This window comes from Chinchilla lanigera, unplaced genomic scaffold, assembly GCF_000276665.1.
Source record: "Chinchilla lanigera isolate Chin_1 unplaced genomic scaffold, ChiLan1.0 scaffold00002, whole genome shotgun sequence".
Lineage (NCBI taxonomy): Eukaryota > Metazoa > Chordata > Mammalia > Rodentia > Chinchillidae > Chinchilla > Chinchilla lanigera.
This window is the reverse complement of record NW_004955403.1, coordinates 46,732,776-46,760,681: the sequence shown is the minus strand read 5'-3', so window position 1 is coordinate 46,760,681 and position 27,906 is coordinate 46,732,776. Positions and strand designations below refer to the sequence as shown.

Sequence of the window (27,906 nt, the reverse complement as noted above, 5' to 3'; positions counted from 1 at the left end):
GAAACCCGAGTCAAGGAACCAGGAAGAGAAACCCAGGGGATCAAAACAGTGAAGGTGATTTTATAGAAAAGAGGGGGAGAAGCAGGTACAATTCCATTCATGAGCCATCTTAAACCCTAGGTTCACCACTGAAATTCATACCCATGGAGTAGACCTAAAGAAGCATTGCAAAGGCTTTGAGAACTGAGCTGTAATGTAAACTATAACTTTGTCAAGACTAAATGCATGGGAACAGAGCTCACATCTTCTAAACTCTGAAAATGTAACTGGACGTTGGATCCCCACCCATAGAGGGTGAACAGATTTTGAAGACTAAACATCATCAGACTGACTGCCTGATAACACAAAAAACATTTGCAAGATGATTTTAATGGGACTGAAAACCTCACAACATAGTATTGGAAGTGTTCAAGATATCATCTAGAATTACTCAACATCTTAATAACATGGTGAAAATATTAGCAATTCTCAAGAAAAGACAATCAAAAGATGACAATTTGGAGATGGCTCAGGTGCTGGAATGATCAGAAAAAAAACTTTAAAGCAGTAGGATAAATATATTGTATGAAATATAGGCAGTATTTTGGTCAGGTTTTCGTTACTAAGACAAAACTTCTGGTACACAAAACTGAAAGGAGAAAGGTTTACTTTGGTTAGGGTTCCAAATGTTTCAGTTCACGGTCAGCTGGATCCAAAACAGAAACATCATGGCAGACTGGCCTGGTGGAGGAGAGTTGTACTCTCATGGAAGCAGTGAAACAGAGAGGATTGTAAAGACAGCTGGAAAAAAAAAAAAAACGGCCAATGACTAGATAGAGTTCCCGAGGTCACACCTCCATGACCTATCCAGACATATCCAGAAGTGTGCTTTACTTATTTCCTAGGTATTTCTCAGCCCAATTAAGTTGACCATCAAGATTAACCATCATAGGTATACACTTTTTCCAGTAATATAAAGAAAGACTCTCTAATTAGTAGACAGAAACTATTTTGTTAACTTCTGGGAAGATGGCAAAGCAGTAAGCAGAAACAAGATTTGGAATCTACACGCTGGAACATAACAATTTAGAGAAGAAAAAAATGCAAGGAGGTGGATCTCTGGGACCTGGGAAGGATCTGCAGGGAAAACTAGATCCCACAGAGAGAATGAAGAGATAGAGGTCAACACAAAAAAGGAGGGGGCAATCTGCACTTTCTACCCAGCTCCCAGATCAGGACATGAGAGAGGAGGATCGAATCTACAGAGTCACAGTGAGTGTGGGTGACTCAAGAGGACTCCAGGGAGAAATGCTCCAGTGGAACAGAGCAGTGGATGCTGTGCACTACACCTGGTGAGTGACTGCAGTCCAAGTGACTGCTGTGTCCCCTGGAGAGGGTGCTCGGTCCAATGCCATTTTAGCAAGGGGCCAACTGAACCTGAGACTTAGAGCAGCCATGAGTTGGCTTCATCTCAGGGCTCCCAGTGTTCAGATTCCACAGTGACTGGGTAAGGGACAACTGCAGGAGACATCCAGGGTCAGGGAGCCATGGTCAGGCCAAAGAGCAAGTTAAACCGATGTACAAGGGCAGAAATTATAAAGATCAGAGAAGAGATTAATGCAGTTGAGACTAAGAAAACAATTCAAAGGATCAATGAATTAAAGGGTTGGTTCTTTGAAAGATTAAACAAAATAGACAAACACTTAGCCAAACTTAACAAAATAAAGGAAAGAAAAGATCCAAATCCATGCAATTAGGAATGAAAAGGGTGACATCACATTGGATCCTGCAGAAATCTAGATGAGTACCTACTTTGAGAAACTGTACCCCAATAAGATAGAAAACTCAGAAGAAACTGACATATTCCTAGATACATATGAATTACCAAAGCTGAATCAAGAAGACATAAATACTGTAAATAACCCAATGTCAGTCAATGAAATTGAAGAATTAATTTAAAAAACTACCCACAAAGAAAAGTCCAGGTCCTGATGGATTCTCTGCTGAATTTACAAGAACTTTAGAGAAAATCTAATGCTACTACTCTTCAAACTCTTTAATGAAAGATAAGCAATATTCCCAAATCCATTCCTGGAAGCAAGCATTACCCTTATACCAAAACCAGAGAAGGAACCAACCAAAAAAGAGAACTATGGTCCAATCCCCTTAATAAACATAGGTGCAAAAATCCTCAGTGAGATACTAGCAAATAGAATGCAGCAAACCATCAAGAAGATTATATACCATGACCAAGTAGGATTCATCCCAGGGATGCAGGGATGGTTCAACTTATGCAAATCAATAAAAGTAATACGCCATATTAACAGAGTCAAGGACAATAACCATATGATCATCTCAATAGATACAAGAAAGCTTTTGACAAAGTCCAACACCCATTCATGATAAAAACCCTACAGAATAAAAGGTCTTTATCTCAGTCTGATAAAAGCCATCTATGACAAACCAACAGTGAACATCATACTAAATGGTCAAAAGCTGAATGCTTTTACTCTAAAATGAGGAACAAGACAAAGACACCCACTATCACCACTCAGGTTCAATATAGTTCTGGAAATTTTAACCAGAGAAATTGAACAAGAGAAAGAAATAAAAAAGAGTATGAACAGGAAAGGAAGAACTTAAATTATCATTGTGATGCTGATGATGTGATGCTCTACATAGAAGACCCTAAAACCTCCATCAAAAGACTCCTAAAATTAATAACCTAATTTGGCAGCACAAATCAACACTTAAGAATCAGTACCATTCCTGCATACAAATAGCAAACTCACTGAGAGAGAAATTAGGGAAACAACACCTTTTACAATAGCATTTTAAAAAAATGAAATACTTAGGAATAAACCTACCAAAAGTAATGAAAGACCTATACACTGAAACCTACAGTACTCTGAAAAAGGAGATTGAAGAGGATATCAGAAAATGGAAAGATATCCCCTGTTCCTGAATAGGCAAAAGCAAGATAGTAAAAATGGCCATACTTCCAAAACTGTTATACAAAAGTAATGCAATCCTAACCACAATATCAATAGCATATCTCACAGAACTAGAGAAAGCAATCCTAAAATTCATATGGAACCAGAAGAGACCTATAATAGCAAAAGCAATTGTGGGCAACAATGGCAAGGCAGGGGGCATCACAATTCCTGATTTGAATTTATACTACTAAGCTACCATCATAAAAACAGCATGGTATTAGAAAAAAACAGACCCAAGGATAAATGGAACAGAGTGCAAGATGCACAAACACCTCTAAACATACTCAGCTACCTTATCTTTGACAAAGTGGCTGAAAACCTGCACTGGAAGAAAGATAGCTTCTTTAATAAATGGTGCTGGGGAAACTGGCTGTCTACATCCTAAAAACTGAATCTATACCCATATCTCTCACCATACACTAAACTAAAATTGAAATGGATCAAAGATCTAAAAATAAAAACAGAGACAATGAATCTGCTAGAAAATAAAATAGGTAAAATTCTTTAAGATATAGGTGTATGCAAAAATTTTATAAACAAAACCCTGACTGCACGAGTAATATGACAAAGAATCAACAACTGCGATCATATCAAATTTTAAGCAGCTTTTGCACCGCAAAAGAAACTACCAGCAGAGTGAAGTCATAACCCACAGAATAAAAAAATTATCAGGTACTCATCAGACAAAGGACTAGTATCTAGAATATACAAAGAACTCAAAAAAATCAGATCCCCCCAAATTTAAAGCCCTAATACAAAAATGGGTATCTGAAATGTATAGACATTTCTCAGATGAAGCTGTACAAAAGCAAATAAATACACAAAAAGTTGCTCAACATCAGAAGTCAATCAAGAAATGAAAATTAAAACAACACTGAGATTCCATCTCACTGCCAAAGAGTGGCTATCATCAAGAAATCAGCCAATAACAAATGCTGGCCAGGATGTGGGGAAAAAGGAACCCTTCTCCATTGTTGGTAGGAGTGCAAACTCATAAACTAATATGGAAATCAGTATAGGGATTCCTCAAAAAACTAAAACTAGAGGTTCCATTTGACCCAGCTGTTCCCCTTCTAGGTATCTTCCCAAAAGAGTTAAAAGCAAGCATCACACCCATGTTTATAGCAGCACAATTTATAATAGCTAAATCTTGGAAATAGCCCATATGTGCCCATCAACAAAATACATATAGAATATGTGGCATTTATATGCAATGGAGTACTACTCTGCTATAAAAAAGGATAAACTTGAGCCATTTGTAGGAAAGTGGATATACCTCGAGCCCATAATCTTAAGTGAAATAAGTCAGACACAAGTTTAACTATCACATTGTTTCTTTTGTGTGAGAAACAATGGATAAATAAGGAGCATAACTGAGGATAGGTACTGGGAAGTAGGAAGAACATGTTCAAATGGGAAGGGGAGCAAAGGAAGAGGGGAAAGGAAAAGGAAAAAAATAATGAAAAGAATAATAGAAACAAAGTTTTTGTAAATGGGAAGGAGAAGAAGAACTGAAGGGAGGAAAAGGGGGTGGAAAAAAAGAATTAAGATACATTATGTACAGGTAAAAAAATTCCTGTGTTGAATACAATCAATGTGTATGACAAATACGTATTAATGAAAAATTACTTTAAAAATTAATTAATGAAAACTACTTTTAAAAAATAACTGGAAAGCTTAGAACTAAGAAAAAACTGAAATAACTCACTAGACAAGCTTAATGTCAAATAAAATAATAAAGAAAAGAGAGATCCTAAATATAGATCAATATCAATTTTCAAATCTGAAGAAGAGAGAGATAACGGATTGTAAAACAAGTAAACCAAGCCTAAGGAACTTGTGGAATGATGTTAAAAGTTCTAACATTTATATCATTAAGTTAGAGAATAAGAAGAGAGAGATTTGTACAGAAACAACGTTTAAAGAAGATTAGAAGATTTCCAAATTTTGTAAAAGAGACAGCTACAAATGGAAAAAACAAAAAACAAAAACAAAAACTCAGTGAATTCCAAGCAAGAGAAGCTCAATGAAAACAAATAATAAACTGATGAAACCAAATGTGAAGAAAAAATCTTGAAAATAGAGAAAGAAAACTGATAGATGTGAGACATCAATTGAACCGACTGCAGAGTTCCCGTTAGATAACATAGAAGCCAGAAGAAAATGGAAGAGGTCTTTAATGTGCTGGAAGAGACAAAGTGCCACCAGACTTCTACAGTATCTCCATTCAGTATCCTTAATAATAAAGGCAAAATAGAGACTTCCAGCAGAAGGAAACTAAGAATGAGATGATTTAAAAGAAACACTTGAAAAAGTTCTTCAGAGTGAAGGGAAATTACATCACAGAGAAAAAGAATTTCCAGAATAAAGAAAGACAGGGAGCAACAGAAATATCTTAAAAATGGGAGCCACATGTGGTGGTACACACTTCTCACCTCAGCACCCTGGGAACCTGAGGCAGGTGAGTCAAAAGAGCAAGCTCAGCCTTGACAACTTATCGTTTAGCAAGACCCTGCCTCAAAATAAAAAAGCAACTGAGGATATAACTCAGTGCAAAGGCTCTGAGTTCAATCCCCAGTACTGAAAACAAAAGGATAAAAACAATAATCTTGTTTTCTTTCTTCAAAGTATATGCCAAGAAACTAAAATTCTCACACATTTGTTGGTGGGAATACAATAAGAAACAGTCATTCCAGAAAATTCTTTGGCAATTTTCTTATAAAGTTACATATATATTTACCATACAACCCAAAAACCTCACCCCAAGGCTTTTATCCCAGGGAAATGAGAACTTACATTGACACAAAAATTTTTACATAGATGATTAGTTCAGCTTTATTCATTATCACCCCAAAATAGAAACACTCTAAGTGTCCCTTGGATAATTAAGCATATTCATACATTGTGTGGTATATGCATACAATATGTAGTATATTTATACAATAGACAGTAGCCTACAATGCATATGACATTCTGGAAAAGAGAAGAATATTTGTCCGGGGCTCGGGATAGAAGGAGAAGTTGTAGTAGCATCAGACAGTTCTGAGTGGGTGATGAAATTATTCTATGGCTTGATTACCGTTGGGATTACATGAGTTTATATAATTCTTAAAACTCAGAACTGAACCCCCAAAAAGTGTATTATTCTTTCTGTAAATATACACTTAAAAGCCTCAGCAGTCTATTAAAGAGTCAGTTTCATATATCCCCTTCTTCGATCAATATACACAGTACCTGATAACTTTAAATATTGAAAAATTCACGGAGGGAGCTTGATTTTTAAAGTAACCTGAGTGTGAACTCTTTTGCAAAGTAAGCTTGGTTAGCATCCGATACTTCTATTGCCTATGTAGACAAAAATTGGGTTTTCATCATGTGTTTAAAGTGATAGGCAACTAGAAGAAAGAGAATTGGAGAACCGTTAGGGAGTCCCAGTTTCCAGGGCCTTTCCCTGGAGAAGCCCTGCATGTTCTGCCTCTGTGAGAAGGATACCAGGAGATGGTCCTTCGGAGCCCAGACGTGCACAGGCTGTGCTCACGGTGAAGGTCGCCGGGGCCTGAGCCCCAGTGATCCAGATCACGGCCACATCCTTCTTCTCACTCTGCCCGCCTCAGAACACCCTGCTGTCAAGTGCAAATAGCAACACCATGAGAAGGAGGAAATCGCCTTTGTGTCGGCTTCATGCTTAGTGATGTATGTCAGAGATGACACCTGTTCAATGCACCAGGTAAACTTGTTCTTGGCCGCTCTCTAGCCCAGCCGTTAGCTCAGGTGCTCCCTCCCGCTAGTTTGCACATCCTGGTCACCTCTCCGCAGGTCTCACTTTCCCAGGCTGTTTCAGGTTCAGTAGTCTTTCAGAAACTCACAGAGGTGTCTGCCTTGGCCCCCTCCTAGAAGGGTGTTCCTCACTTTGCTCAGTAACTTCCTGAAAAAACAATGGATGTAAATCTTATTGTTTCCAAGAATGGAGCATAATAAATGCCTAAGGGAGTTCCTTATAGAACAAGCCCAGGTGGTTCCTGGTACAAACTGAAGTCTTCAAAGGAACAAATCATCCTCCTCCTTAGCCACAAGCACCAAGGTACGCACACACTTGCCAATTTCCCTAGCTACTAAGTCCTCTTGGCACACAGTAAGGATTCTATCTGGTCACTCTGAGTTCCTTAAAATGACCTGTGATTTTACTGCTGGATGTCAGAACCACTTCAGGGGACTCCAAGCTCCTGACAGAGGTGATTCCTCTTCTTTGTATACTAAAGGCTGATTCTGCTCTCCTCACTCCCACCCAGCACCCTCCAAATCTCCATCCAATGGGATGCACCTTTCCCAGGAGGAGCATGGGGCCATAACTCAACAAAGGAGATGATAGGCTCAACGCCTGCACTTAATGAGATTGTTTGGTCATAAAGCAAATGTCCTATCGTGTTGCCAGGATACTACTATGAATTATTTTCTTTTTCTAGTGCTCTGAGAAGAATCACTGAGAAGTGATCAGTGAATTCTACTAAAATATCAAAGGTGGGTCAAATTTAAATTGTTAATGGCCTTACTGTTGAGAAGCCAGGGACTATCCACCCTAACAAGGAAGGGTCCATGGACCCCTGCACCTAATCCGTTCCTCAGTCTCTACCAGGCTCCCTGCTAGGGTTTGAATGTTTGTGTCCTTCTAAAATGCATGTGTTGATAGCCAACCTATCAGATGATGGTATTAGAAGGTGGGGGCCTTGGGAGGAAAATTAGGTCATCGGCTGCTGCCCTCATGAATAGGACTAGTGAGTGTTCTTGTAAAAGAGGCCTCAGAAAGACCTATTGCCCCTCTGCCATGGGAGGACACGGGGAAAGCATAGGTTATGTGGGCTTTCACCTGGTCTTGAATATGCCAGAGCCTTGATCTTGCATGTCCTAGCTTCCAGAATGGTGCAAATGACTTTTCTTCTGTTGTTTGTGATATTTTTTATGGCAATCTGATAGGTATTTTGAGAGGCATTTGTCCTGTGCTACTTGATTTTCTATTGGTTCAAGGAAAGAAATCATTCAGGGAGACCAGTAAGTACCCCTCGAGCCCTGCCTCATCTGCCACTCCAAACACTGACTCGTTCCTAAGGGTGCCATGGTACCCTGGCCACAGGAGCAGAGCTGCTTCAGGAACTTCTTAGGCCTGAGCCTCGCCTATTTACAGACTCCCCATCTCACAGCCAATTGAAATGTTCAAATTTACCCATGTCACGCATGAAATACAGCTTCTACATGGCTACCTGACAACCAAAAGCAGCTATTTGCTTTTGATAAGCAACAATAGCCAGTGGACTACATGTTTCACAGACATTTAACTAATGTACATGGGTTTGGCCTTTTCTCTGGTTTTCTTTTCATATTTTGAAACCAGTGGATTTCTTTTTTATTTTCAAGCATGCTCACAGTGCTGCCTCTCTGAGACACAATGAGAACAAGAGCCCTGCACAGAGGGACACAAGAATGGGCCAAATCCATGGCATGCTCAGCACGCTCAACACTTCTACCAACCGTGGCCCCAAATGCTCAAACAGAAAAGGAATTCAGGGTTCTAACACCCACTGTCACTCTGTTTCACTTATATTATTCCCTCCACCTTCCTAACGCCTTTTGAGTTTGGAATTACTATCTTCACATTGCAGAGAAGGAAAATAGAGCACAGAAAGCCTTAGTGAGTTTCATCACTAGAAAGTGGGCTTTCAAACTTCAGTTTCCAAAAAGACTCCAAAATCCAGTCTTTTGCTGTGTTGGCACTCCTGAAGGGATAGCAGAAAGCTGTGGTTGTCCATCCTGATACTTAAAACCAGATCAATATTGGCTTATTTCAGTAATTGTCCAAATGTTCTGTGCCTTAGTCACTTTCCTCATCACTGGGACACAACACTCAATACCCACAATTTAAAAGAAGGGAGGTTTACTTTGGTTCACGGCTTGGAAGTTTCAGTCCATGGTCGGCTTCAACAGGAAACAGCATGGAAAAGGGGCATTAGCAGGGAAAGGCACTCAGGTCATGGCAGGCAGGAAGCAGAGAGCAAAGGGAGAGCCAGCATGGGAGACAGACCCTGCCAGGTCATGTTCCAAGCAGCCCAACCTCCTACCAGACCCTCCCTCCCCACACCAGCGCCTCCGTCATCCAATCACCTCCACAAGCCGGGCTCCTGAGTGCATGCAGATTTGGGAAGACATCCGCATATGAACCATAACACATAGATCTGTGTATGTGGTGTAATAGCTAGTCATCATCTCTTTTTGGTGTGTACCTTCTTCGCCAGAATGGCCTTGTTCAAGCTGTAAAAGGTACTGCACATATAAATGTGGTGCATTTTGCACTGTTTTTGCTTTGTTTTTGAAGAGTTAGATTTCTGTCATCTTTTGTACTCTCTTCCTAGCCTTCTCCATCACAAACAATCTCACCACTGTACATCCATCCAGGCCATAAGACACGTGCAGAAGCCACCTGGCACTTGGAACTCAATGCCACTGTTTAATTCCTGTTTATCTGCTCTCACTCCAAGTATACTCTGAGCTTCTGCAGGCAAAGAGTGGGTCCTAATATTTCTTATTGTCTCCCCTGGTGGTGTGCTCTGGCAGAAAATAAATCCAGGGTTCTCGACTCCCCCTCTGATAACCAGACTTGAATCCCTAGGCAATCACCCAACTTCTCCAGATCTTTATTTATACCAGAGAAACAGTGGCTGCCCTACTTACCTCACAGGATTATTACAAAAATGAGAAAGCAAGTGGATGTATGTTTAAATGCTTTGCAATCTAAAACATACTATGCAAATATATACATGAATATTAAGCAAAAGTATTGCAAAGTGACGTTGGCAGGAGGAATTCTCTGCTGAGCTCTTTTGCCAAACTGAAAGAGTTCGTGGACTGCAGTAGGGACCACTGGGCTTCCCAAGAACACAGCAGCTGCGCAAGCCCAGGGATCAGATGTAATGTGGAGGCAGTTCAGAGGTGAGGGATCTGAACAGAGAGGAAAAATTGTCAGGTGGTGGCATACCTCAAAAATAGGCAGAAACTCAACTTCCTGCTGGAACCAGCTGATCACCAGACACTTGTGATATGCTGAGAGCTATTGCCCACACTCAAACCCATGCCCAATCTTCACTACTTACTTTAAGAAAACACGATAGGTATAGGCACGTTTTGCCAAACCCTTGCCCTAAAGCTCCGAAAGGTCACGGTGAAAAAACTGTCAGGGCAGGATGGGCTGAGACACAATACAAACCTCCGAAGGAAACTGAGGCTGAGAGGAAAGGAGACTCCAAACTCAGGAGGAAGACACCAGAGCGGAAAAAGAAGATCCTTCACATAGCAAATTTGGGCGTAGCAGTTCACTGGGAAAATGTTTGGTATGGCAAAGGAATTCCCTCCACGGCATGATTCAAAAGGAAAGTCACCCCCAGAACAAAATCCCAAGCAAGGAGAAACCTGGGTATTCAAGGCCTATTACAGCTGAGCCTCAGCAACCTCTCCAACCCCAGACCCTATCTCTGGTTGCTTAGAAGCCTTCCTATCCTTCCAGCTTTTTTTTGAGCCCCCAGCTTTTGCTCACATGGTCCATCACACCTAGTGTGGTCTTCTGATGGTTCTTCCTCCGCAAAGCCAATGCATCTGCCCTTGACAACCAAAAGGAGGAGACTGTCCCCCTGCACAAAGCCCACCCCATCCTCCCCAACACTTGTGCGTGCCTCACTCCTGTAAGATCATAGAGGACCGATGCAGCCAACCAGCTTTTCTATGAGCAAATGTGTATATGTTTTAGCAGAGCCTGAACCCCAGACTTGAATACAGGTAGTTTATGTGGAAGATGATGCCAGACCTCGGAAGTAAGGGAAGGAAGAAGAGCCAAGTGATCACGCATTCTAAGCAGTTATACCTTGGGCAGCTGGGCCTCCAGCACACTGGGACCCTTGAGGAACATCTGGAGGGGGCTGGAGCATATGGCCAAGGAGTTCTGGCCCCATTGTTAGGGCTGCCCTTGGAGGTTTTCACCTGCCAGCCTTAGTGCTTTCAGGTTAATCTGATATATTGGAATGTGCCACCTCTTCCGTGTGACACTCCTCCTCCAGCCTCAGAGAAAGCCCTGAGGCAGCAGAGGTAAGAGAACTAGCATGATGCACCACGAGGCACCATAAGATCTGCAGCTGCGAGCACGTATGTGCTTTTCCCTTGCAACTCCTCCAAGTATTAGAGTGCTGAGTTCATAGAGAAAGAAAGCAAGATGAAGATGGTCTCAGCTGCACAGTAACCTGGTTTGGACTGAAGCCCGGAGATATTTTGCACTTTGTTCCCCTGACTTGAAGACATTTTATCAGTACCTTATCCTTATTTTCTTAATGAAACATAAGGCCCCCTACCATTATATGGCAAAAATATCTATTAGGAATAATGCCAAAATAATACCTTTGTTTACAGTGTAGCAGCTGTGTCTTCACCTTCTTAGGGCTGTGATAACATTTTTAAAAAGTAGGAGAGATCTTGATTTTGTCTGTCAGATCCTTTACTAATCCCCCGCGCTGCCTGTCCAACAAGCAGGGTCAGACCAGCACCCCAGACACACCCTGAGCCAGTGAAGTCACTTAACCCCTCTGAGCCTCACTTCCACATCTGTAGGGAAAGGGACAATATGGGTATCACAGGGATCCTGTGACTTTAAAGAAACTAGTGTTTGAAGAGGCACTTTGTAAGCTGCAAATGCTCATCAGATAGCCGCCTTTATTGCAGCAGGGTGAACCCAGGGGCTGCCCCTGCCCTGCCATGGTGTCTCCAGCCAGGCAAATGGCTTCCTTCTGTGGAAGACCCAGCTCAGCAGAACACCACCTAAGGGCACATATCCCATAGTGCCGCTGTGTGTCTTTTAGTGTCCCTCGCTGGCCACTGTACCTTTTACTTTGCTTTTCTACAGTCTACTAAAATGGCTCTCAGCTTCTCCTTGAGCATCTAAGGTCAGGTCCAGGAGAATTCATGAACTCGGGGCCTGGCACAGTCCTCACCACGGCTCCTCTGCCCTCTCTCTGGTCTGCTCTCGCTGCCCTGTGAGCCCACTGCACACTCTCTCTCCAAGGTGCCACAGTGTCCGCTCCTGGGCTTTCTCCACCCAATCACACATCGCGTTAGAGCCAGCCTCACCTCATCCTTCCACAAAACTGTTCTCAGGCCCTTTCACCCATCCAGTCCAAAAGTACTTTCGGAGTGTGTACAGTGTACCAACCCTGGGAAAGGTGCCCAGGCATGAAGGTGAATCAATGCACCTGATCCCTTCCCTTATGGCACTAGGGACCTGACTAGGTCTTGGACAACTAGACTCGTGAGCTTCCCTTTGTGGTTATTGCATTCATTTGCCCTATACCTGCCCAGCTTGAGAACTGTACTTTCTTTTGTAGTGGTGAGGCTGGAGCGCAGGGCCTTGTGCTTGCTAGGCAAGTGTTCTACCACTGAGCGACACTCCCAGTTCGAAAGCTAGGCTTTAGAGCAGGGTCCTTTGCACCCACTCACTCAAAACAAAATGATCTTCTTACAGGCATTTGTAAAAGTAGCCTTGACATGCCTTCACTGGGGGGCAGTGGGTAGAGAAAGGCACGGGTGAAATTCCTAAAGTATGGCAAGTATTTGACACAATGATGGATTAAAGACACTGAAATGGGTGAGCATATCTTGATGTAGGTAAGACGGTCCAGATACAAGGCTCCCAGACAAACACAAGCTAATGCCATTTCCTTTGGAAATGCTGCTATTTGAAGAAAAAAAAAAATCTGGTATAATAAGGTATAGCCGTTGAGACAGAGCTGGGTTTCCAGTTTGAGGGACAAGCGACAAGGTATGTCCAATGACTATTAATGAAAGTCAGATGCCATCTTGTGGCCAGAAATAGCAATACAAGGACCTAACTGGACGGAGCTGTATAAGCAAGGTGTCCCATTCTGTGAGGACAGTGTATGCACACGCTAAACCTCAAGATATTTCTTTACTCTTATGACCTCTTTGCTATCATAATTCTTAATTTGCATACACACAACATTTACAAACTCCTCAAGCTCTCTGATATGAGCTATAGGACTGGCTGTCACTCTTACTGAAATCCAGTGTTGATTTACCCTCAATCAACTCTCTGGGAAATTTTGACCTCTGAAAGTGAAGATATTGTCAAGAAAATTAGGCAAAATGCACTATGTTTTTGTAAGAAAATAGAATTTCACTGACAAGAAAAGGCTATTTCATAAAAGCTAGTGATATGAAGTAAATTTTTAACTACCATTTTATAGCCATGTAAATGATCAACTTTGGTAGTATTGGAAAGTTTGAGATTTCTCTCAAACCAAGAAGCATGTGATAGAAAAGGTCAATGTAAATACAATTATGCCTGATGTAATCTATTTGGATGCTTTTGTAAAAAGTTTAGAGGTGCATCAATCCAAAGGCAGAGATTGCCCAATAGAATAAACAAGCAAGACTCATTATACATTTTCTACAAAGACACCACTTTACAGACACATAAATTTAAAGTAAATGGATGGAGAAAGACATACTACGGCAAAGCTAAGAAAAAGAAAACAGAAACAAATATATTAATTACTGACAGAACAAGTTCCAGAAAAAAATAAAGGATAAAGGGAAGCATTGCATAATTATGAAAAGGTTGATATTCCAGGAAAAGAAAACAATCTTTATTTAATATGTACACATTTAGCAACAGTATAGAAATATAAAGGCAAAAAATGATAGCACTGCAAAGACAGAGAAAACCACTATTATTCTTGAAGGCTTCAACACCTGTCTCTCAGAAATGGACAGGTATGGCAGGCAGAGAATCAATTAAGACATAGTTCTCAATAACCTCATCACTGACTGTGCATGATCATCACCGATAGATGGCTTCATCCAACCACAGCACAGTACACACTCTTGCTAAGCTCACAGGGACCAGTCACCAAAAACACTACATTCTGAGCCATGAAACAAACCTGAACAAATTCAAAAGAGCAGAAACCATGCAACGTCTGCTCCCAGACCACAACTGGGATTAAAGTAGAATTCAATAATAAAAAGATGACCCGAAGATTTTTAGGACAATGTTAAGTATTCTGTATGACACTATGATAGTATGTACAGGTCATTGTACTTTCGTGTGCACCCATAGAACGTACTTCAAGAGTGGACTCCAACGTGAACGACAGATTTTGGGTGACAATGCTGTGTCAATGTAGGCTTACTGATTACATACCAGTCGGCTAGAAGCTGTTGATAATGGGTGACCCTATGCATGTGGAACAAGGACTTTATATGCAATCTCTGTGTCTTCCTCTCAATTTTGTCATGAATTTAAAACTTCTGCAAAAAAATTGCAGCTTTTTTTAAAGCTCAGACATACAGTCTTCAATTAAAAATACTATGGAAAAATGAAATTGAATATTCCTACAGTAATACACCCTGTGAACATCACATCCCTTCAGCTGCAGGCACTCAGTATAATGTATTCCATTTTGGGTACCAGGGTTCCCAGAGACCAGAGATCCTCATACAGAATGTAGATAGATGTATAAATCAATAAATTGTTTAGTTACAAGTGCACAAAATGTAGCAATTAAAAGCATAATAAAGAGGAAAGAAAATAAACAGGAGGGTATAAAGTACATCCTTCATTTTCCTATACCAAGTTCATGCATTTTAGAATTAAAATTGATTTGTAGAATAGGAAGTGAATAGTAGCAAAGCAAAATGGTAATGATTCTTTATGGTAGGTAGGCCAGCTAAAGAGCCTATGTGGTTTTCCTTCTAATCTCACATAAAAAGCATGTAATTATACTGTAATTATGGATTTAGAGACTGGATCCAGCCTGTATTTTCTGGACGTTATCATAGATGCTGGCCACTGAAGGAGCTATTATCCATCATCTGGCCCAACCCTTTCATTTTGCAGATTGGAAAACTACACTAGGGAGATGTGATATACCCAAGTACATCTAGGACACACAGCTGGTTAGTGATCTCCAAGTCCTCTGGACATAGTGACCCACTCATTACATGCTCAATGGCAGCAAATGAATTACTATATTACATCAACATCAACAAAATTCATCCTTACATTGCAATTCGCCATCAGGTATTTGCGTGCTTTTCAAATTTGGCTTTTAGAAACTTGCTTATCTTAAAAGCAAAAGTCATAGAGGCTGTGGTGGAAATTCAAGACAGCATCAGTAAACAAAGAGTGTAGCCTAAATCAAAATCAGCAAAAATAATCCCTTCAAAATAAGAAGGTAGATCAGATGAAGCATGACAGGAAGAACTAAGAACTTCTTAAATTAGTGTTCTCGGCAACTCTCGCTCACTGGGGCACCAGGATTTTGGGGTGCACATTCTGTTTTGTGTGAAGGAAATTTCTCTTCCATGATGAGTAATAGGCTTGGAATTTGGTGTGCTCTGCAATTCTAGAACACTCTTTTCTCTTGGTTGCTTTTCCCAGTATGATTTCCCTCTGCGTCCCACTAATCATGACACACTTCGTTTGTAATTTATTTCACTTTTGTTCCTAACAAGAGTTTGATGAGAACTGTAAGCAACTGTAAGCAACAATTGTCCTCAGATCCTGGATCCCTGAAAACCATCCAAGGACTAGAGAGTCCATGGCTATGGACATACCAAGGAGAAGGTAGCTAGGAGCGCTAGAGGATAAGCACGAACACAAGAAAATTGCTAGCACTTGGGTATTACCAGTTTCCAGCCTGGTGATGTTTTTCCAGTCTTGGACCAAAGCCACTGAAACTGATCTCTGCCTTGAGTGCCCAGGTATTTCTGTTCTTGTCCAGGACCCTCAACATTAGAAGTGCTTGCGGAAAGCAATCTCATGAAGCTGGAGCTACAGAGAGAGGTATTATGAATAACTGTAACTATTTCCACAAAAATTGGCACATGATTTGTTTTTCAAACTTCACACAGATACAGTCATGGAAAGGAGAGGATATGCTACAATAGTTCACTCAGTGGGTGATAGTAAGCTCACAATACAAATCTTGGGATATAAATTTGTCACCTGTCCCTCCAAGCTAAAGGCACCCACCAACAAAATACTGTCCCTACTCAGCAGAAAAGCGGAATCTACTTCCACAGATCTACATACTGATGAGAACAAAGATTCCTAAGACTGCTCTCCACTTCTCCTCCTTAAACTACTTCTGCCCCTAAAGGTAGCCACACAAGACCCAGCCTGACTGTGATGGTTCCCAGAGGTCCACAGCGCCTCTTTCTGTGTGGCTCTGGGATCCACACGGCTTCAGCTGGCCGCTGTCTTCTAGAAGCCCTTTCAATATCAAGGGCCCTTCGCAGCAGAGACCCAGAAGGGCTCCAAGGCGGTGCCCAAGCTGCAACTGCCATGGCTTGAAGATTGAGACATTGCTGGTGTGATCGTCCTTGGTCGTTTTTCTTTTCACAGAGGGCTTTCCAGGGATGGTGGACATGGGCTGGGCTGTGTGTCCCTGCTAGGGTGACCCTGCATCCTCTCTGTGTCTCTGTCCAGAGATGCCACTTACTACGGAAAGTGAAACTTCGTGACAGCGAAAGTGATAAATAAGAAAAGCAGGAAGAACATCCTAAAGAATCCGTGTCAACAGGAACCTGGAAATCTAATGTGATCTCATATCCATACCTCTCCAAAAGAGAGTTCAGATGGTCCCCAAGTCTACAGCCATACCACCCCAAATGCCCGATCTCACCAGATGGTGCCTGAAGCAATGTCAACTTTGGGAGGCAAGGCTAGACAAATGGGGAAGCATGGAAGTGTTCTCAAATTTCAGAAACAGATTGAGATGTCCAGATCTCAAACATGGGAGCTGGCTGGACACCCCTGATGAAACCTCCTTCCTTCCCATGAAAATATCAGGACAACCTGATGTTCTATAACCAGTTCACTTCTGGTAGATACCACACTGGGTTTGTTTTCTAGCTTTTCACATTCACGAACAAGCCCGACATGTGACTTTTTGAGCACTTGTCCATTTATTGCTTTTAGGTAACTCGTGGAAGAGTCCACCCGTTCTGTTAGAAATGGTGCTGGGAGGGAAAGCCACTGGACTTGGTGAGGGTGAGATTTAAAAGGGAATTCCAAAAAGGCGGGAGCAAGGGGCAAGGAAAACAAACTAGAGACAAAGAATACAAGAGCAAGGAGAGAAAACCTGGGAAATTTTTTAAAGGCTCTAGCTGTTTATCTACGGGTAGAACTGACATCATCCCTTCAGACAGCCTCACTTCTTGGCTATATTCATAGTTCTCTGGCCTTTTCCGCCACTCCTGCTCCCTGGTCTCTTTTTGCTAATTAAATGTAGGCATTCTGCAAGTTCTTTCCTCTCCTGGGACTCCCCACTGTCTGTGCCCCTGGCTTCAGCCATCAGAACTTGGAGAGAACTGGCAAATCCTTACGTCCCATCCCAGACTTTCTCCTTAGCGCTGGCACTGTATTTCCTTCTGGGCATTCCCACCCGCATGTCCAGCAGATGTTTCCATCAGTGGGACTTCAGAAGTCAGCTGAAGATGACAACACTGGTGGCTGCTTTTATGCAGAACGGGGGAGTTGATGGACTGGACAACCAAGGAGAAAACAAGAGTGAATCTACTAGCCTTTGTCCTCATCAGGAACATGGTGTGCTCAGAAGGCAACAGGGGGATCAGCCACAGTAGGCCCTGGGCCGGCTACCAAGAGGAGAGGGACATCACATTCATTTAAGAATCCCGAAGTACACCACAGTGGAACAGTACGTGCCAGTATCAGGGTGGGCTTAAAGATAGTATAACCCACTGTGGAAATTAGTATGGAGAGCTCACTAAAAAATAAAGAGAAATTTCATTTGACTCTGCTGCACCTCTCCTGGGTATCATCCCAAAACTGTTAAAGTGATCACGTTGCAGTGACACATATTTATAGCTGTACAATTCACAATAGCTAAATTGTAGAAATGGCCTAGATTCCCACCAGCAGATAAATGAATGAAGACAATATGGTACAGTGCTATCTTGGTTCATGAAATTAAGTCTTTCCATGATTCTGGTCACAAACCAAATCAAATTCAGTGGTGAGGTTCAATGTTGACTTTATGGGGACATTCAATTTGATTCACAACCAATTTGGTTTTCAACCAGGATCATGGAAAGAATTAAGACCATGAACCAAGAGACACCATGGAGTATTATGCACCATAAAGGAGGACAAATCTGAGTCATTTATAGAAAATGGGTGAAGCTTGAGACCATCTTGTTAAGTGAAATAAATCAGACACAGATTAAATAATGTGCAGTTTCTCTCATATGAAAAACCCAAAGTATAAACAATTTAAAGAGAAAAATAAAGGACATGGTAGGAAACAGAGAAGTAGACTTTGGAAATGGGGAAGGTGATTCAGGGAAGAGGAGACAAAGGAGGACAGGGGAGGAAGAGGCTCCAAAATGATCAAGATACAGTAGATACGTGTGCCAATCCCCCAAAATGGATACAGTTGTTACATATAGCAAACATATTGTAGTTTTTAAGAGATAGGACTTTGATAGGCAGGAAGTGGGGGTGGAGAGAGAAAGAGGGAAGAAAATATTCCAGTGGGAATAGAAGTCCAGAAAGAATCCTGCTCGGAAGAGGAAGACCCAAGGGGCTTATCCACTCACTACGGGGTCCTTGCTGTCCCTCTCTTCCCACCCACAGGAGGCTAAGCTGGGCACTGTGAAGGGGGCCTCTTCTCCAACAAGCAAGGAGGAGCCCTTGAACGTACTGATCAGGTGGGTAGCACGCAAGTCTCTCACAGGTGGGGGGGTCCTTTGCAGGTGAGGGACTAGTTCAAATCTGAAAGCTCTCCGACAGTCCGCTGGATGTGTAGACTTGGGATCCAGGAGAAGCACCTTCCCAGGGGAGGCCGGTGAGTGCAAAGAGGCTACAGAGAGGCTCAGAACTTTCTGAGCAGCCATGTTTAGGTGGCCAGAGAAGGAGCTGAGCAAGTGGGGGCGACCAGAGAAGGTCATCACAAAGGTGGGCGACCTGAAGGAGGGCAAAGAAATGGAAGCCAGGAGAAGGGAGGGAAAGAGGCCCCTTGAGTGTTGCACATGGCCGAGCAGGAGGGAAAGGCCCGCTGACTCTGAGGCAGGCCTCCCCTCTGTCATCACCTGCTGTTCCTCTCAGCCAGGCATCCCTCCCTCTCTCCGCCTGTTCTCAGCTGGCCCTGCAGCCCCGCACCCCCAGGCCCCATTGTCTACGCTCTTCTCAGTCCAGTCCCACTAACTCTGATCATCTCCCTTGCCTGTGCCTCAGCGTTCCTCCTCCAGACAATCTGACTGTGACACCCAGTGGCACCTGCTGGGTCCCCGGTATTCCTCCCCACTCGGTCCTGCACACTCGGCCAGGCAAGCTTTTCCATTAGTATCCTCTGCTCAAAAACCCAGGACAATACCCAATAACCTACTGCTTAAAGGTCAAACCGCTCACAAGGGCAACGCTCTTCTGCTGTGAGTAACAGCAGCCCACCTCTACCCACTCCCGGGTTGTCTCTCTTGTACAGCACTGGGGTTACTATCTTCATCTCTGAATGAATACGCAGAGGTATTCAGTAAGAGTGTCTTAGGCCACTAAGATACTCTGAGGCTATTCCTAGGGGTCAGAAGGGAGGTCTTTACTGGGAGGGCTGCACAGCCCACTAAATCATGGGAACCCAAGACAGGAAGGAGACCCTGACCCTGAAGGAAAGAAGATGCCATGCAGTCAGACTTCCAGAGCCGGTTCTGGTTTACGTCTAGTCGTGTGCTCATCGGCATGGCTGTTGGAAGGAGATTTGACAATGGGTGCTGACAGCTGGACGTTAAGAGACGAGGTCTGGTCAGAAAAGGTGGTCACTGGCAGCACGGCCTGGAAGGATGTGTCTCCTCCCTGGCTCCGCCATGCACTGCCTGCTTCCTGGTCACCATGAAGTGAGCAGCTTTTGCCTCCACTGTGCCCCTCTGCCACGCCAATTCTGCCCCGGGGCCAAGTGACTACGGACTGAAACCTGTACAAGTGTGAGGCAAAATAAAGCTCGCAGTTGTGGGCATGGGGTATTGTGTCTCAGCGACAAGAAAGTGACCGAGATAGGCTGGATTAGAGTGTGGACAATCTGGAGCAGCCTCCTGAGTATGAGCAGGAAGAGGCAGGCCAGGACCTAAGAGGGGCAGCAGTAACGGGGACACAGGTTGAAGATGAACTCTACCACCTCTCCCCCGCCCCTCTCTGCAAACCTATACTTAATACCAAGTGTAGGTTGGGGATTTAGCTCAGCGGCACAGCGCCTGCCTGGCAAGCACAAGGTCGTGAGCTCGATTCCTGGTACTGGAAAAAAAAAAAAAACAGAGAGAGATTCTAATTTGGGGCTGGGGATTTAGCTGAGTGGCAAAAGCGCCTGCCTGGCAAGCACAAGGTCGTGAGTTTGATCCTTGGTACCGTAAGAAAAACAAAACAAACAAACAAAAAAAATACCAAGTGCAAAGTAAGCCTGGAGCACTGTATGGCAAAAGTGTGCTGCTTGCTCTTAGAAAAGCAAAAGCCTGATTTGTGGCACTTGCCTATTTCCGGCTGATTTCAAGCTACCTGGGCTACATTTTTAATTCAAAGCTGGGGAGAAATGTGCATCTTCAGCACTAAAGAGGTGGTGCAGGAGAAGCTCCATTCACCACTGGCTAGGAAAAAGCAGTGGATCAGAACGTGGGGCAACCATCTCATGGAGATGAGCCGAACCACCCTGACACTTCTGCCACGACTCGGTGGCAGCCTGCACTGCCACCCCGGGGAAAGGGGTCAAGATGTGATCGTATGAACAAAGTCCACATCTCTCCTTGTAGTCTAGGAGGCTGTAAGGCCTGCAGTGAAGGAGCCACGTCTTCCTCTTCCCTAATCCACCGCTCCAGCATGAGACCTGCTCCTGGGAGGCCCTGCTCTCTTGGTGGCGGAACTCCTGAGGCAGGGAGAGGAGAAATATGGTAAGTGGACAATGGATAACTAAAGAAAAGCCACATCTGCCACTCACCCAGACACGAAGCAACCTCAAGCCCAAAGGGAAATCTGAGTAGCACAGGGTTGGCTGTTGGTGAAAATGACAAAGCAGGAAATTGATCTCTAATCCTCTCTGCGCTCTGACCAGCATCGCTGCCCACCTCCAAGGCACCTGTCCCCCCAGCTGGGTCTCAGGCCTGACCTCCATTCTGACTTCGTACCTTTGCTCAGGACTTCAGCAGCTGTGCTGAGAGCAGCTCATGACCTTGGCACTGTGGGTAAAGCCAAGAGTTCTTTGGTTTTTCACATGGGTTCCCCTGTCCCACCTTCAGAAAAGGTAACATTCTCTGGCTTATGCTGCCACCTTTGGGGCACAGACTCTGGTCACTCTCAGGGACGTCTACATTCAGAGCCTTCTAGCTCGAGCTCTGCAAAGGGGCATGAGATAGACAATGCACACAAGTTCTTCATATTGCAGGGAACGTGTGCCTGTCCTACTCGGGCTCCCACACTGCACAAAAGCTTGCACCCTCCCAGAATGGTGAGCAAAGCAAGCAGGAAGCTCCCAGCCCTGCCCTGCTGTGACAACATGAGTGCCTCCATCACAGAGCTCACGATACTTCCATGACCAATGCTTTATTTTCTCGAGCTCCAGTGTTACATCTGCAGCAAGATATCAAATACACCCCACACACACACACATGAGCATACATTTCCCCTCTGCAGCAATCTCAAAGCAGAAACAATCTTGACTACAGGCATTTATGACATTGAAGAAATAACATCTGATCACCCTTGTCACATACATGGTGTGTCTCACGGGTAGGAAGCAGCAGTACATTCGTAGTTCATAGACACAATCATCCTTAAATAAATACCACCTTATCAGCATAACAAGGCGTTGGAGATTCAGCCTTCGGGGCCATGGGAAGATGGTGCTTGGAATAAGACATAAGCGTTTTTATAAAAACAAATCACATAAGAAGCTAGTAAACAGGTAAGAGTCAATCCAAAGTTAAGAAAAAATAGGCATGCATGGAGAATTCATCCCATTTGGGAAAAAATGTTTTATTTGAAAATTCCAGTCTACAAGTGGGTGACCCTCAAATCATGGTCGGAGAAGGAGAGCTAACTTACACAAACACACACACTGTCAAAGTTCCAGGACTGGACTCCCCTGGCATTGCCTGGCTGCAGATGTCGCTTCAAAGATGTTAATGACTAAGTATGCATCATGATTATTGGGTGGGTCACTGGACAGAGGAACTATTTTCCTATTCAGCATTCTGCAATATTAAAATCACAACCTGCAGGCTAATGGTCTGTGTGGGGCAAACAATACCATATCTCAAGGTAAGAGTGAGAGAGGTAAAATTAATAAATACGTATCTATTTGGTGCCTCAAAACTATCACAAACTTCTGACAGATCACTCACTAAACCTCATGATGACCAGGTGGAGGCAGGGAGGACAGGTGGGACGCCCCACTGCTGACCCAGCCTTCATCACCAGGAAGAGAAAGCCAGGACCACATCCTCGGACTCTAAGCCCATGGAGCTCTAACATGCAGCTCCCCGCTCTCTGCTTTGCAGCCCCTTAGCCAAAGGGGATTTTCTAGAAGTCAAGACTCTGCTGTAAATATCAGAACAAAATCCTGTAGGAAACCAGGAACATTTTATAGCAGGCCAGTGTATCAAGTGGACAAAAAGGGATACTAGGAATTTTTTTTAGGATTTAAGTTCTACTTTAGAACCTACAATTTTATTTTCCCCTCCATCTGCAGAAGTTAGCACTGCACATGTAACTCGACCCCAGGCCAAGGTCAGAATAGATGTAAACATTTCCAGTGACAGCACGGTCACCAGCTTTCTGCCTGATGCAACTGGTCCCCACAGCTGAGAGCATGGGTGGGCAACCCCGAGGTGGGACAGCTCAGCAGCCATCCTGCAGCCCAGCAGCAGGCCCCTGCTCGTGGAGTACACATACGAGGTACCAAGGTGGCCCTCCTAACCTGGATTTGAAAAAGGAAGTCAATCTTTTCGTTAGACAACTGCTCATAGTTCCTGGGACAAAAGACCTGCAACAGCATAGCCCCAAGATGAGACTTCTCTACGTGCAACCTAAGTCTTTCCCAGGCAGTCACATGGCCCAGAGGAGCCAGACCTGAGCCGCCTAAGGGACAGGCGCCACATTGGCCAACGAGATAGTGTCAGGTCAAGACAAGGACTGCCAAAATGAAATGCACGTGCTTCCTGCTCATTCACAGACAGGCTCTAGTGGGGGCTCAAAACAGGAAACGGAACATCCGGTGTCCCCTCGGATACCAATCTGGAAGCAGCAGGCCTATATTTTCTCTTGCAGACAGTGTGACTCCATTTCAGAAGACAAGGCAGTAAGACCTACTGTTCCCAGGTGACACAGACCGAACAAGGCTCAAGAGGTAGCCTTGGGCATAGGGTCTAGGTCAGGCTTGGGCAGGGGCCCCTGTTGGAGGGCCTAGACTTATCACCACCCAACCAGAGGAGGCTGTGACAGTGGATTAAGGGTTGGAACAGGCGGGGGGTACAGCCAAGTGCCAGAGGTGTGCTGGCTCCATTTTACTAAATCCCTAGACTGTACAGGGAAAGGCAGAACAGAAGATTTAGTCAAAACCCAAATAAGCCAAGTTCCCTGAAGCGCGTGAGAAAAAAAAGGCTGATCCACAGTAAGTCTTAAGATAAAGGTAGGACTTATCCCAACGACCTACTCAACAAGTAAAACACTGGCATATCCAGGGGTTCTAAGTGTGACCCAGGGAAGCACAAACCCAGGTCACTCATAGCAAGCGAGGGAAGGGTCAGCAGGTATAAGACCGGTCATCCTAGTTATACTGAGGCCACCAGTGTATAGCAGGAGTGACCCCACTCCCTGGGCTATGTGTATGTGCGTGTATGCAGCACGAAGAAACACGCCAGGGCCCCAATCTTTGGTTCTGGAATTTTTAGGAAAGACAAAAGGAATAAGGCACATGAAGGTGAGCAACTGACTGAATTAAAATTAGCTGCAAGTAGCGTAACATTATTTTGATTTTTTTAATGTACCTTTTTCCCCATTGAAAGAGAAATTCAAAATATATAATGTTTATTATTTTACATTCAAGTGAAACTTCCATCTGGGAGGGTGCTACACGCAATTTTAGGCCCCATCCAGCCATTTATTACTTCCGTGCCTTTTTATTTAGCCTGATGGAAGAATTCAGCCCTCTTTAAAAAAAAAAAATACCAGCTCAATCAGCTCAGCTGTAATACTATTTATGGACACACAAGAACACACGCAAATTCAAAAATTTCTATGTAGAAAAATAAAGGATAAACATTATCCATCTATTTTAGACTGTAAAATGGAACTTTTATATATATATTATATATATATATATATATATATATATATAAGCTTTCTTTAATGTGTTCAGTCACTGTTATTTCCTCTTCCCTCCTGTGTGACCAAAGGATCAAGGGAGGAGACTGCCACAGAGAAGCAGAAAAGCTACATTCTTTGCGGGTGAAGGAGAAACAGCTATTTCTCACTCCCCTTCCCAAGTCTTTCCTGTCCGGCGCCACCTCGGATGTCCCTGCGGACAGGACAGCCTTCCGGTCAGCGGCCATCCTAGCCTCCCCTCTTTCTAAGGCATCCGGGAGCACCCATCCAGGGCACCCTCAAAAAAGGGACCTTGGGTGTGAGGCCAAGAGACGGGCAGGCAGACAGGGGAAGACTTTTGTGAACAAAATATTCCAGAACCACTTCCCACAGCCGTTCCTTTAGTACAGAGTTCGGTTCTCCAGCTGGTGCTTGGTGAGGAAGTACTTGAAAAACTCATAGACAGACCAGGAGATGGCCGTGGAGGGGATCTGGTAGATGACACGTGCCTGGATGCCTTTGAAGTAGCCCGCCAGGCCGTTGAGCTGGTACACTGTCCGGAAGGCGTTGGCCATGCCTGATAGCCGGCCGCTGATGTTGGCCAGGGACAGAGCCACATTCTCCTGTGTGTTGAGCAGGGTCTTGCAGACGTCCAGGGGGGTGGTGGCAGCTGCAGCAAGGGCCCCGGCCAGGCCACCAGAGATGATGTGGGACTGCGGGTTATAGTCCCGCCGCGGGTTCACCTGCTCCTGCAGGAACTCGTAGGTGATGAAGTGGATGGACTGGAAGGGAATGTTCATGGTGAGCTGCGTGGTGTAGCTCCGGTAGAAGGCCCCCAACCCCTCGGTCCTCCACACTGTGCTGATGCAGCTGAGGGCAGACCGGTGCTGCGAGTTGTACATCTGTAAGCGCTGCTTCACCACTGTGCCGGACGCAGGGCAGGATGGGACAGGCCAGGACGGACAGGCAGCCAGCAGGCAGGTGGTTGGTTTGGCCCCACCCCAGGTTGGAGTGAAGTGGGAAGCCAAGCCAATAAAGAGAAACAAGTACGTTAGACACACTGGTAATAGGTACAGAGCGATCACACGTACAGCCCCACCCTGGAAGGCCATGAGGGCCAGCTCCAGGCAGTCCCAGCTCGGGGCTCCATTTCTATCTTCAGGACCCACAGCCAAGGAGGTAGCTACTTCCTCAGGTGTCCCCAGCCAGATTCCCCAGTGAGCAGGTCCCCCACCACTTCAGGGAGCCACTCCAGGCTCCCTGCTCCAGCTGCCCTCTTCCATCCTGTCCCCAGTCCATGGATTAGATGTGTGTCCTTTGCTTAGTCTCAAGAGCCCGACTCTCTGATAGTGATTGTAGCTTTTCTATCACGGTGCACTTGGGACAATGGTAGAATTATGTCTGCCCAAGTTCTCTGACAATCTCCAATGAAGACCGTAGCTTTGTTAATACAAAACTAACTTAACTAGTGGTTCATGGGAAAACAGGAAATGAGGCTGTATGCCCAAGACTGAACTTTAAGAGAGTCTATACTGCCGGATGAACACACATGATGTGCTTCGCTTCACTTTTAAAAGAATAAAGACCTTAGGGCTAGGGATTTAGCTCAGTAGCATAAGCACCTGCCTGGCAAGCACAAGGCCCTGAGTTCAATTTCTGGTACAAAAAAAAAAAAAAAGGAATAAAGACCTTAAGTCAAATTGAACCTCACTTTTTTTCCTTTAAAAAATGTACATAAATTCTTTGCTTAGTTAAGGATAACTCAGCGGCCATCACTGCATGAATCACGAGATGAAGAAAGAAAAAAACAAGGAAAAGAGGATGAAAATGAAGGCAAGGAGCAGGAGAAGGAGGGAGGAGGGGAGAAGGGAACAGAAGAAAAGGAAGAAGGGGAAGAAGAAGATGAAGAGAAAGAAAAATAGGAAAAGGAAGAGGAGACAGAAGAGGAAAAGAGGAGGAGGAAGAGAAGAAGGAAAGGAAGGCAAAAAGGAGAGGAGGAGGAAGAGAAAGGAAGAAAAGACGAAGAGGGAAGCAGCACAGCACCCCAAGATACACACAGCTGGCCCTTTCTACCCATGGATTCTACATCTGTAGACTGCACTAATTCTGCATTAAAAATGTGCAGGAAAAAGTTGTATCTGTACTAATATGTACAGACTTTTTCTTGTCATTATTCCCTAAGCAATACAGGGTAGCAGCGATTCACATTGAGGTAGGTCTTGTAAGTAATCTAGAGATGATCTGCAGTAGAAGGGAGCACCTGTATAGGCTATACTCGAATACCATACCATTTTATATAGGGGATTCGCAAGCCCATGCATTTTGGTATCTGCATGGGTCTTGGATTCCCCCAGGAATTCCACAAGACAACTGCAGTATGCGTGTGTATATCTGGGGATTTGACATTTTCCATGAACTGCTTCCCGCCAATGTCAGAGCATCTCTTTCCTGGCCTCACACACTGCCTTGCTGGGCATGGTGGCGCACGCCTGTAATCCCAGCACATAGGAGGCTGAGGCAGGAGGACTGCCCTGAGTTTGAGGCCAGCCTGGGCTACACAGTGATACCCTGTTTCAAAGACAAACAAACAAAACAAAAGAACACTGCCTTGAATAAACTCACTATAGAACAAGGCAAGAGACAGGTAAGTTTCCTTAATGGACATCATCTCTCTTCAGAATGAGAGTGTGTATGTTTGAGAACAGAACACTGCTACCTGTGAGCTCGCCGCTTTGCAAATAAAAGCGAGAAAGGCCCATGATGTTCCAGTTCCCCTGCACACCATGAGGAAACCAGCATAAAAAGAGGTAAGCACCTTTCCCCACCTGTCCACCTGAGCACCCAGGAGGTAGAGTCCCCTCCCCACCTCAGTGTGAGCCAGCATGGTTGAGGGCGAACAAGCCCGCATCTACTAGGATGTGGCAGACAGCTGAAAACAAACAAAAATTTCAACCTCAAAAGACCCCCCTCCCCCCGGCCAAAAAAAGGGAAACTTATAACCTATGACTTACGCTGTTGACATTTTTTTCTCCAATTCTCCCTTCTGGCAAGGGACTATTTTTTGGCGGGGAGAAAGGCTGACAGAGACCCGCACGTCACCTAAGGCCACTACCAAGTAGAGAATGACCCAGACGAAGGTGCAACAGAACTAGGCCCCCGACTTCACTGTTCACATCTGAGCTGGCCGAAGACAGCAGGACACATAAAAAGCCAGCAGGACTCATGCCTGCCCGGCTGAGACTGGCTTTACCATACTCCCAAAACTCAAAAGGGGAAGGAGACATCAGAGACAATACAGAGTCTCAGTGGACAGGACGGCAGGAATTCACCAATGGTTGTTATACTGCATATTGTTGTCGTTCCCATCAGTTGCTCAGATTACCGTATCATTTTTAATGTCCTTTGTTTCGTTTTGTTTGTATTTTGCTACTGTTTTTTTTTTTTTTTACTATTCTCTTTAAAATAATAATAAAAAAAGATATTTCAAAAAAAGGGCAGAGAAGAAAAAGTTAAAAGGAAAAA

General features: G+C 44.1%; 1 protein-coding gene and 2 long non-coding RNA genes across 5 annotated transcripts in view; 1 reads left to right on the top strand and 2 right to left on the bottom strand.

Moving 5' to 3' along the window:
- Positions 1-25: 25 nt before the first annotated feature.
- On the top strand, positions 26-27,779 carry LOC106148463. The gene is made up of 5 exons (XR_001233925.1): positions 26-1,331; positions 7,439-7,493; positions 18,682-18,755; positions 20,838-20,975; positions 27,063-27,779. It is a non-coding gene; the product is annotated as an uncharacterized LOC106148463 (long non-coding RNA).
- On the bottom strand, positions 5,785-7,334 carry LOC102019012. Its single transcript, XR_259245.1, has 2 exons — positions 7,297-7,334; positions 5,785-6,900 (listed from the first exon to the last, which is right to left on the bottom strand). It is a non-coding gene; the product is annotated as an uncharacterized LOC102019012 (long non-coding RNA).
- Slc25a37 (solute carrier family 25 (mitochondrial iron transporter), member 37) overlaps positions 21,600-27,906 on the bottom strand; it is a 41,523-nt gene continuing 35,216 nt past the window's right edge. For all 3 annotated transcript variants that reach the window (XM_005373702.2, XM_013514005.1, XM_013514004.1), the window contains exon 4: positions 21,600-25,306. In XM_005373702.2, the coding sequence (XP_005373759.1) occupies positions 24,786-25,306 (521 nt within the window). In that variant the 3' untranslated portion in view covers positions 21,600-24,785. The remainder of the gene's footprint in view (positions 25,307-27,906) is intronic.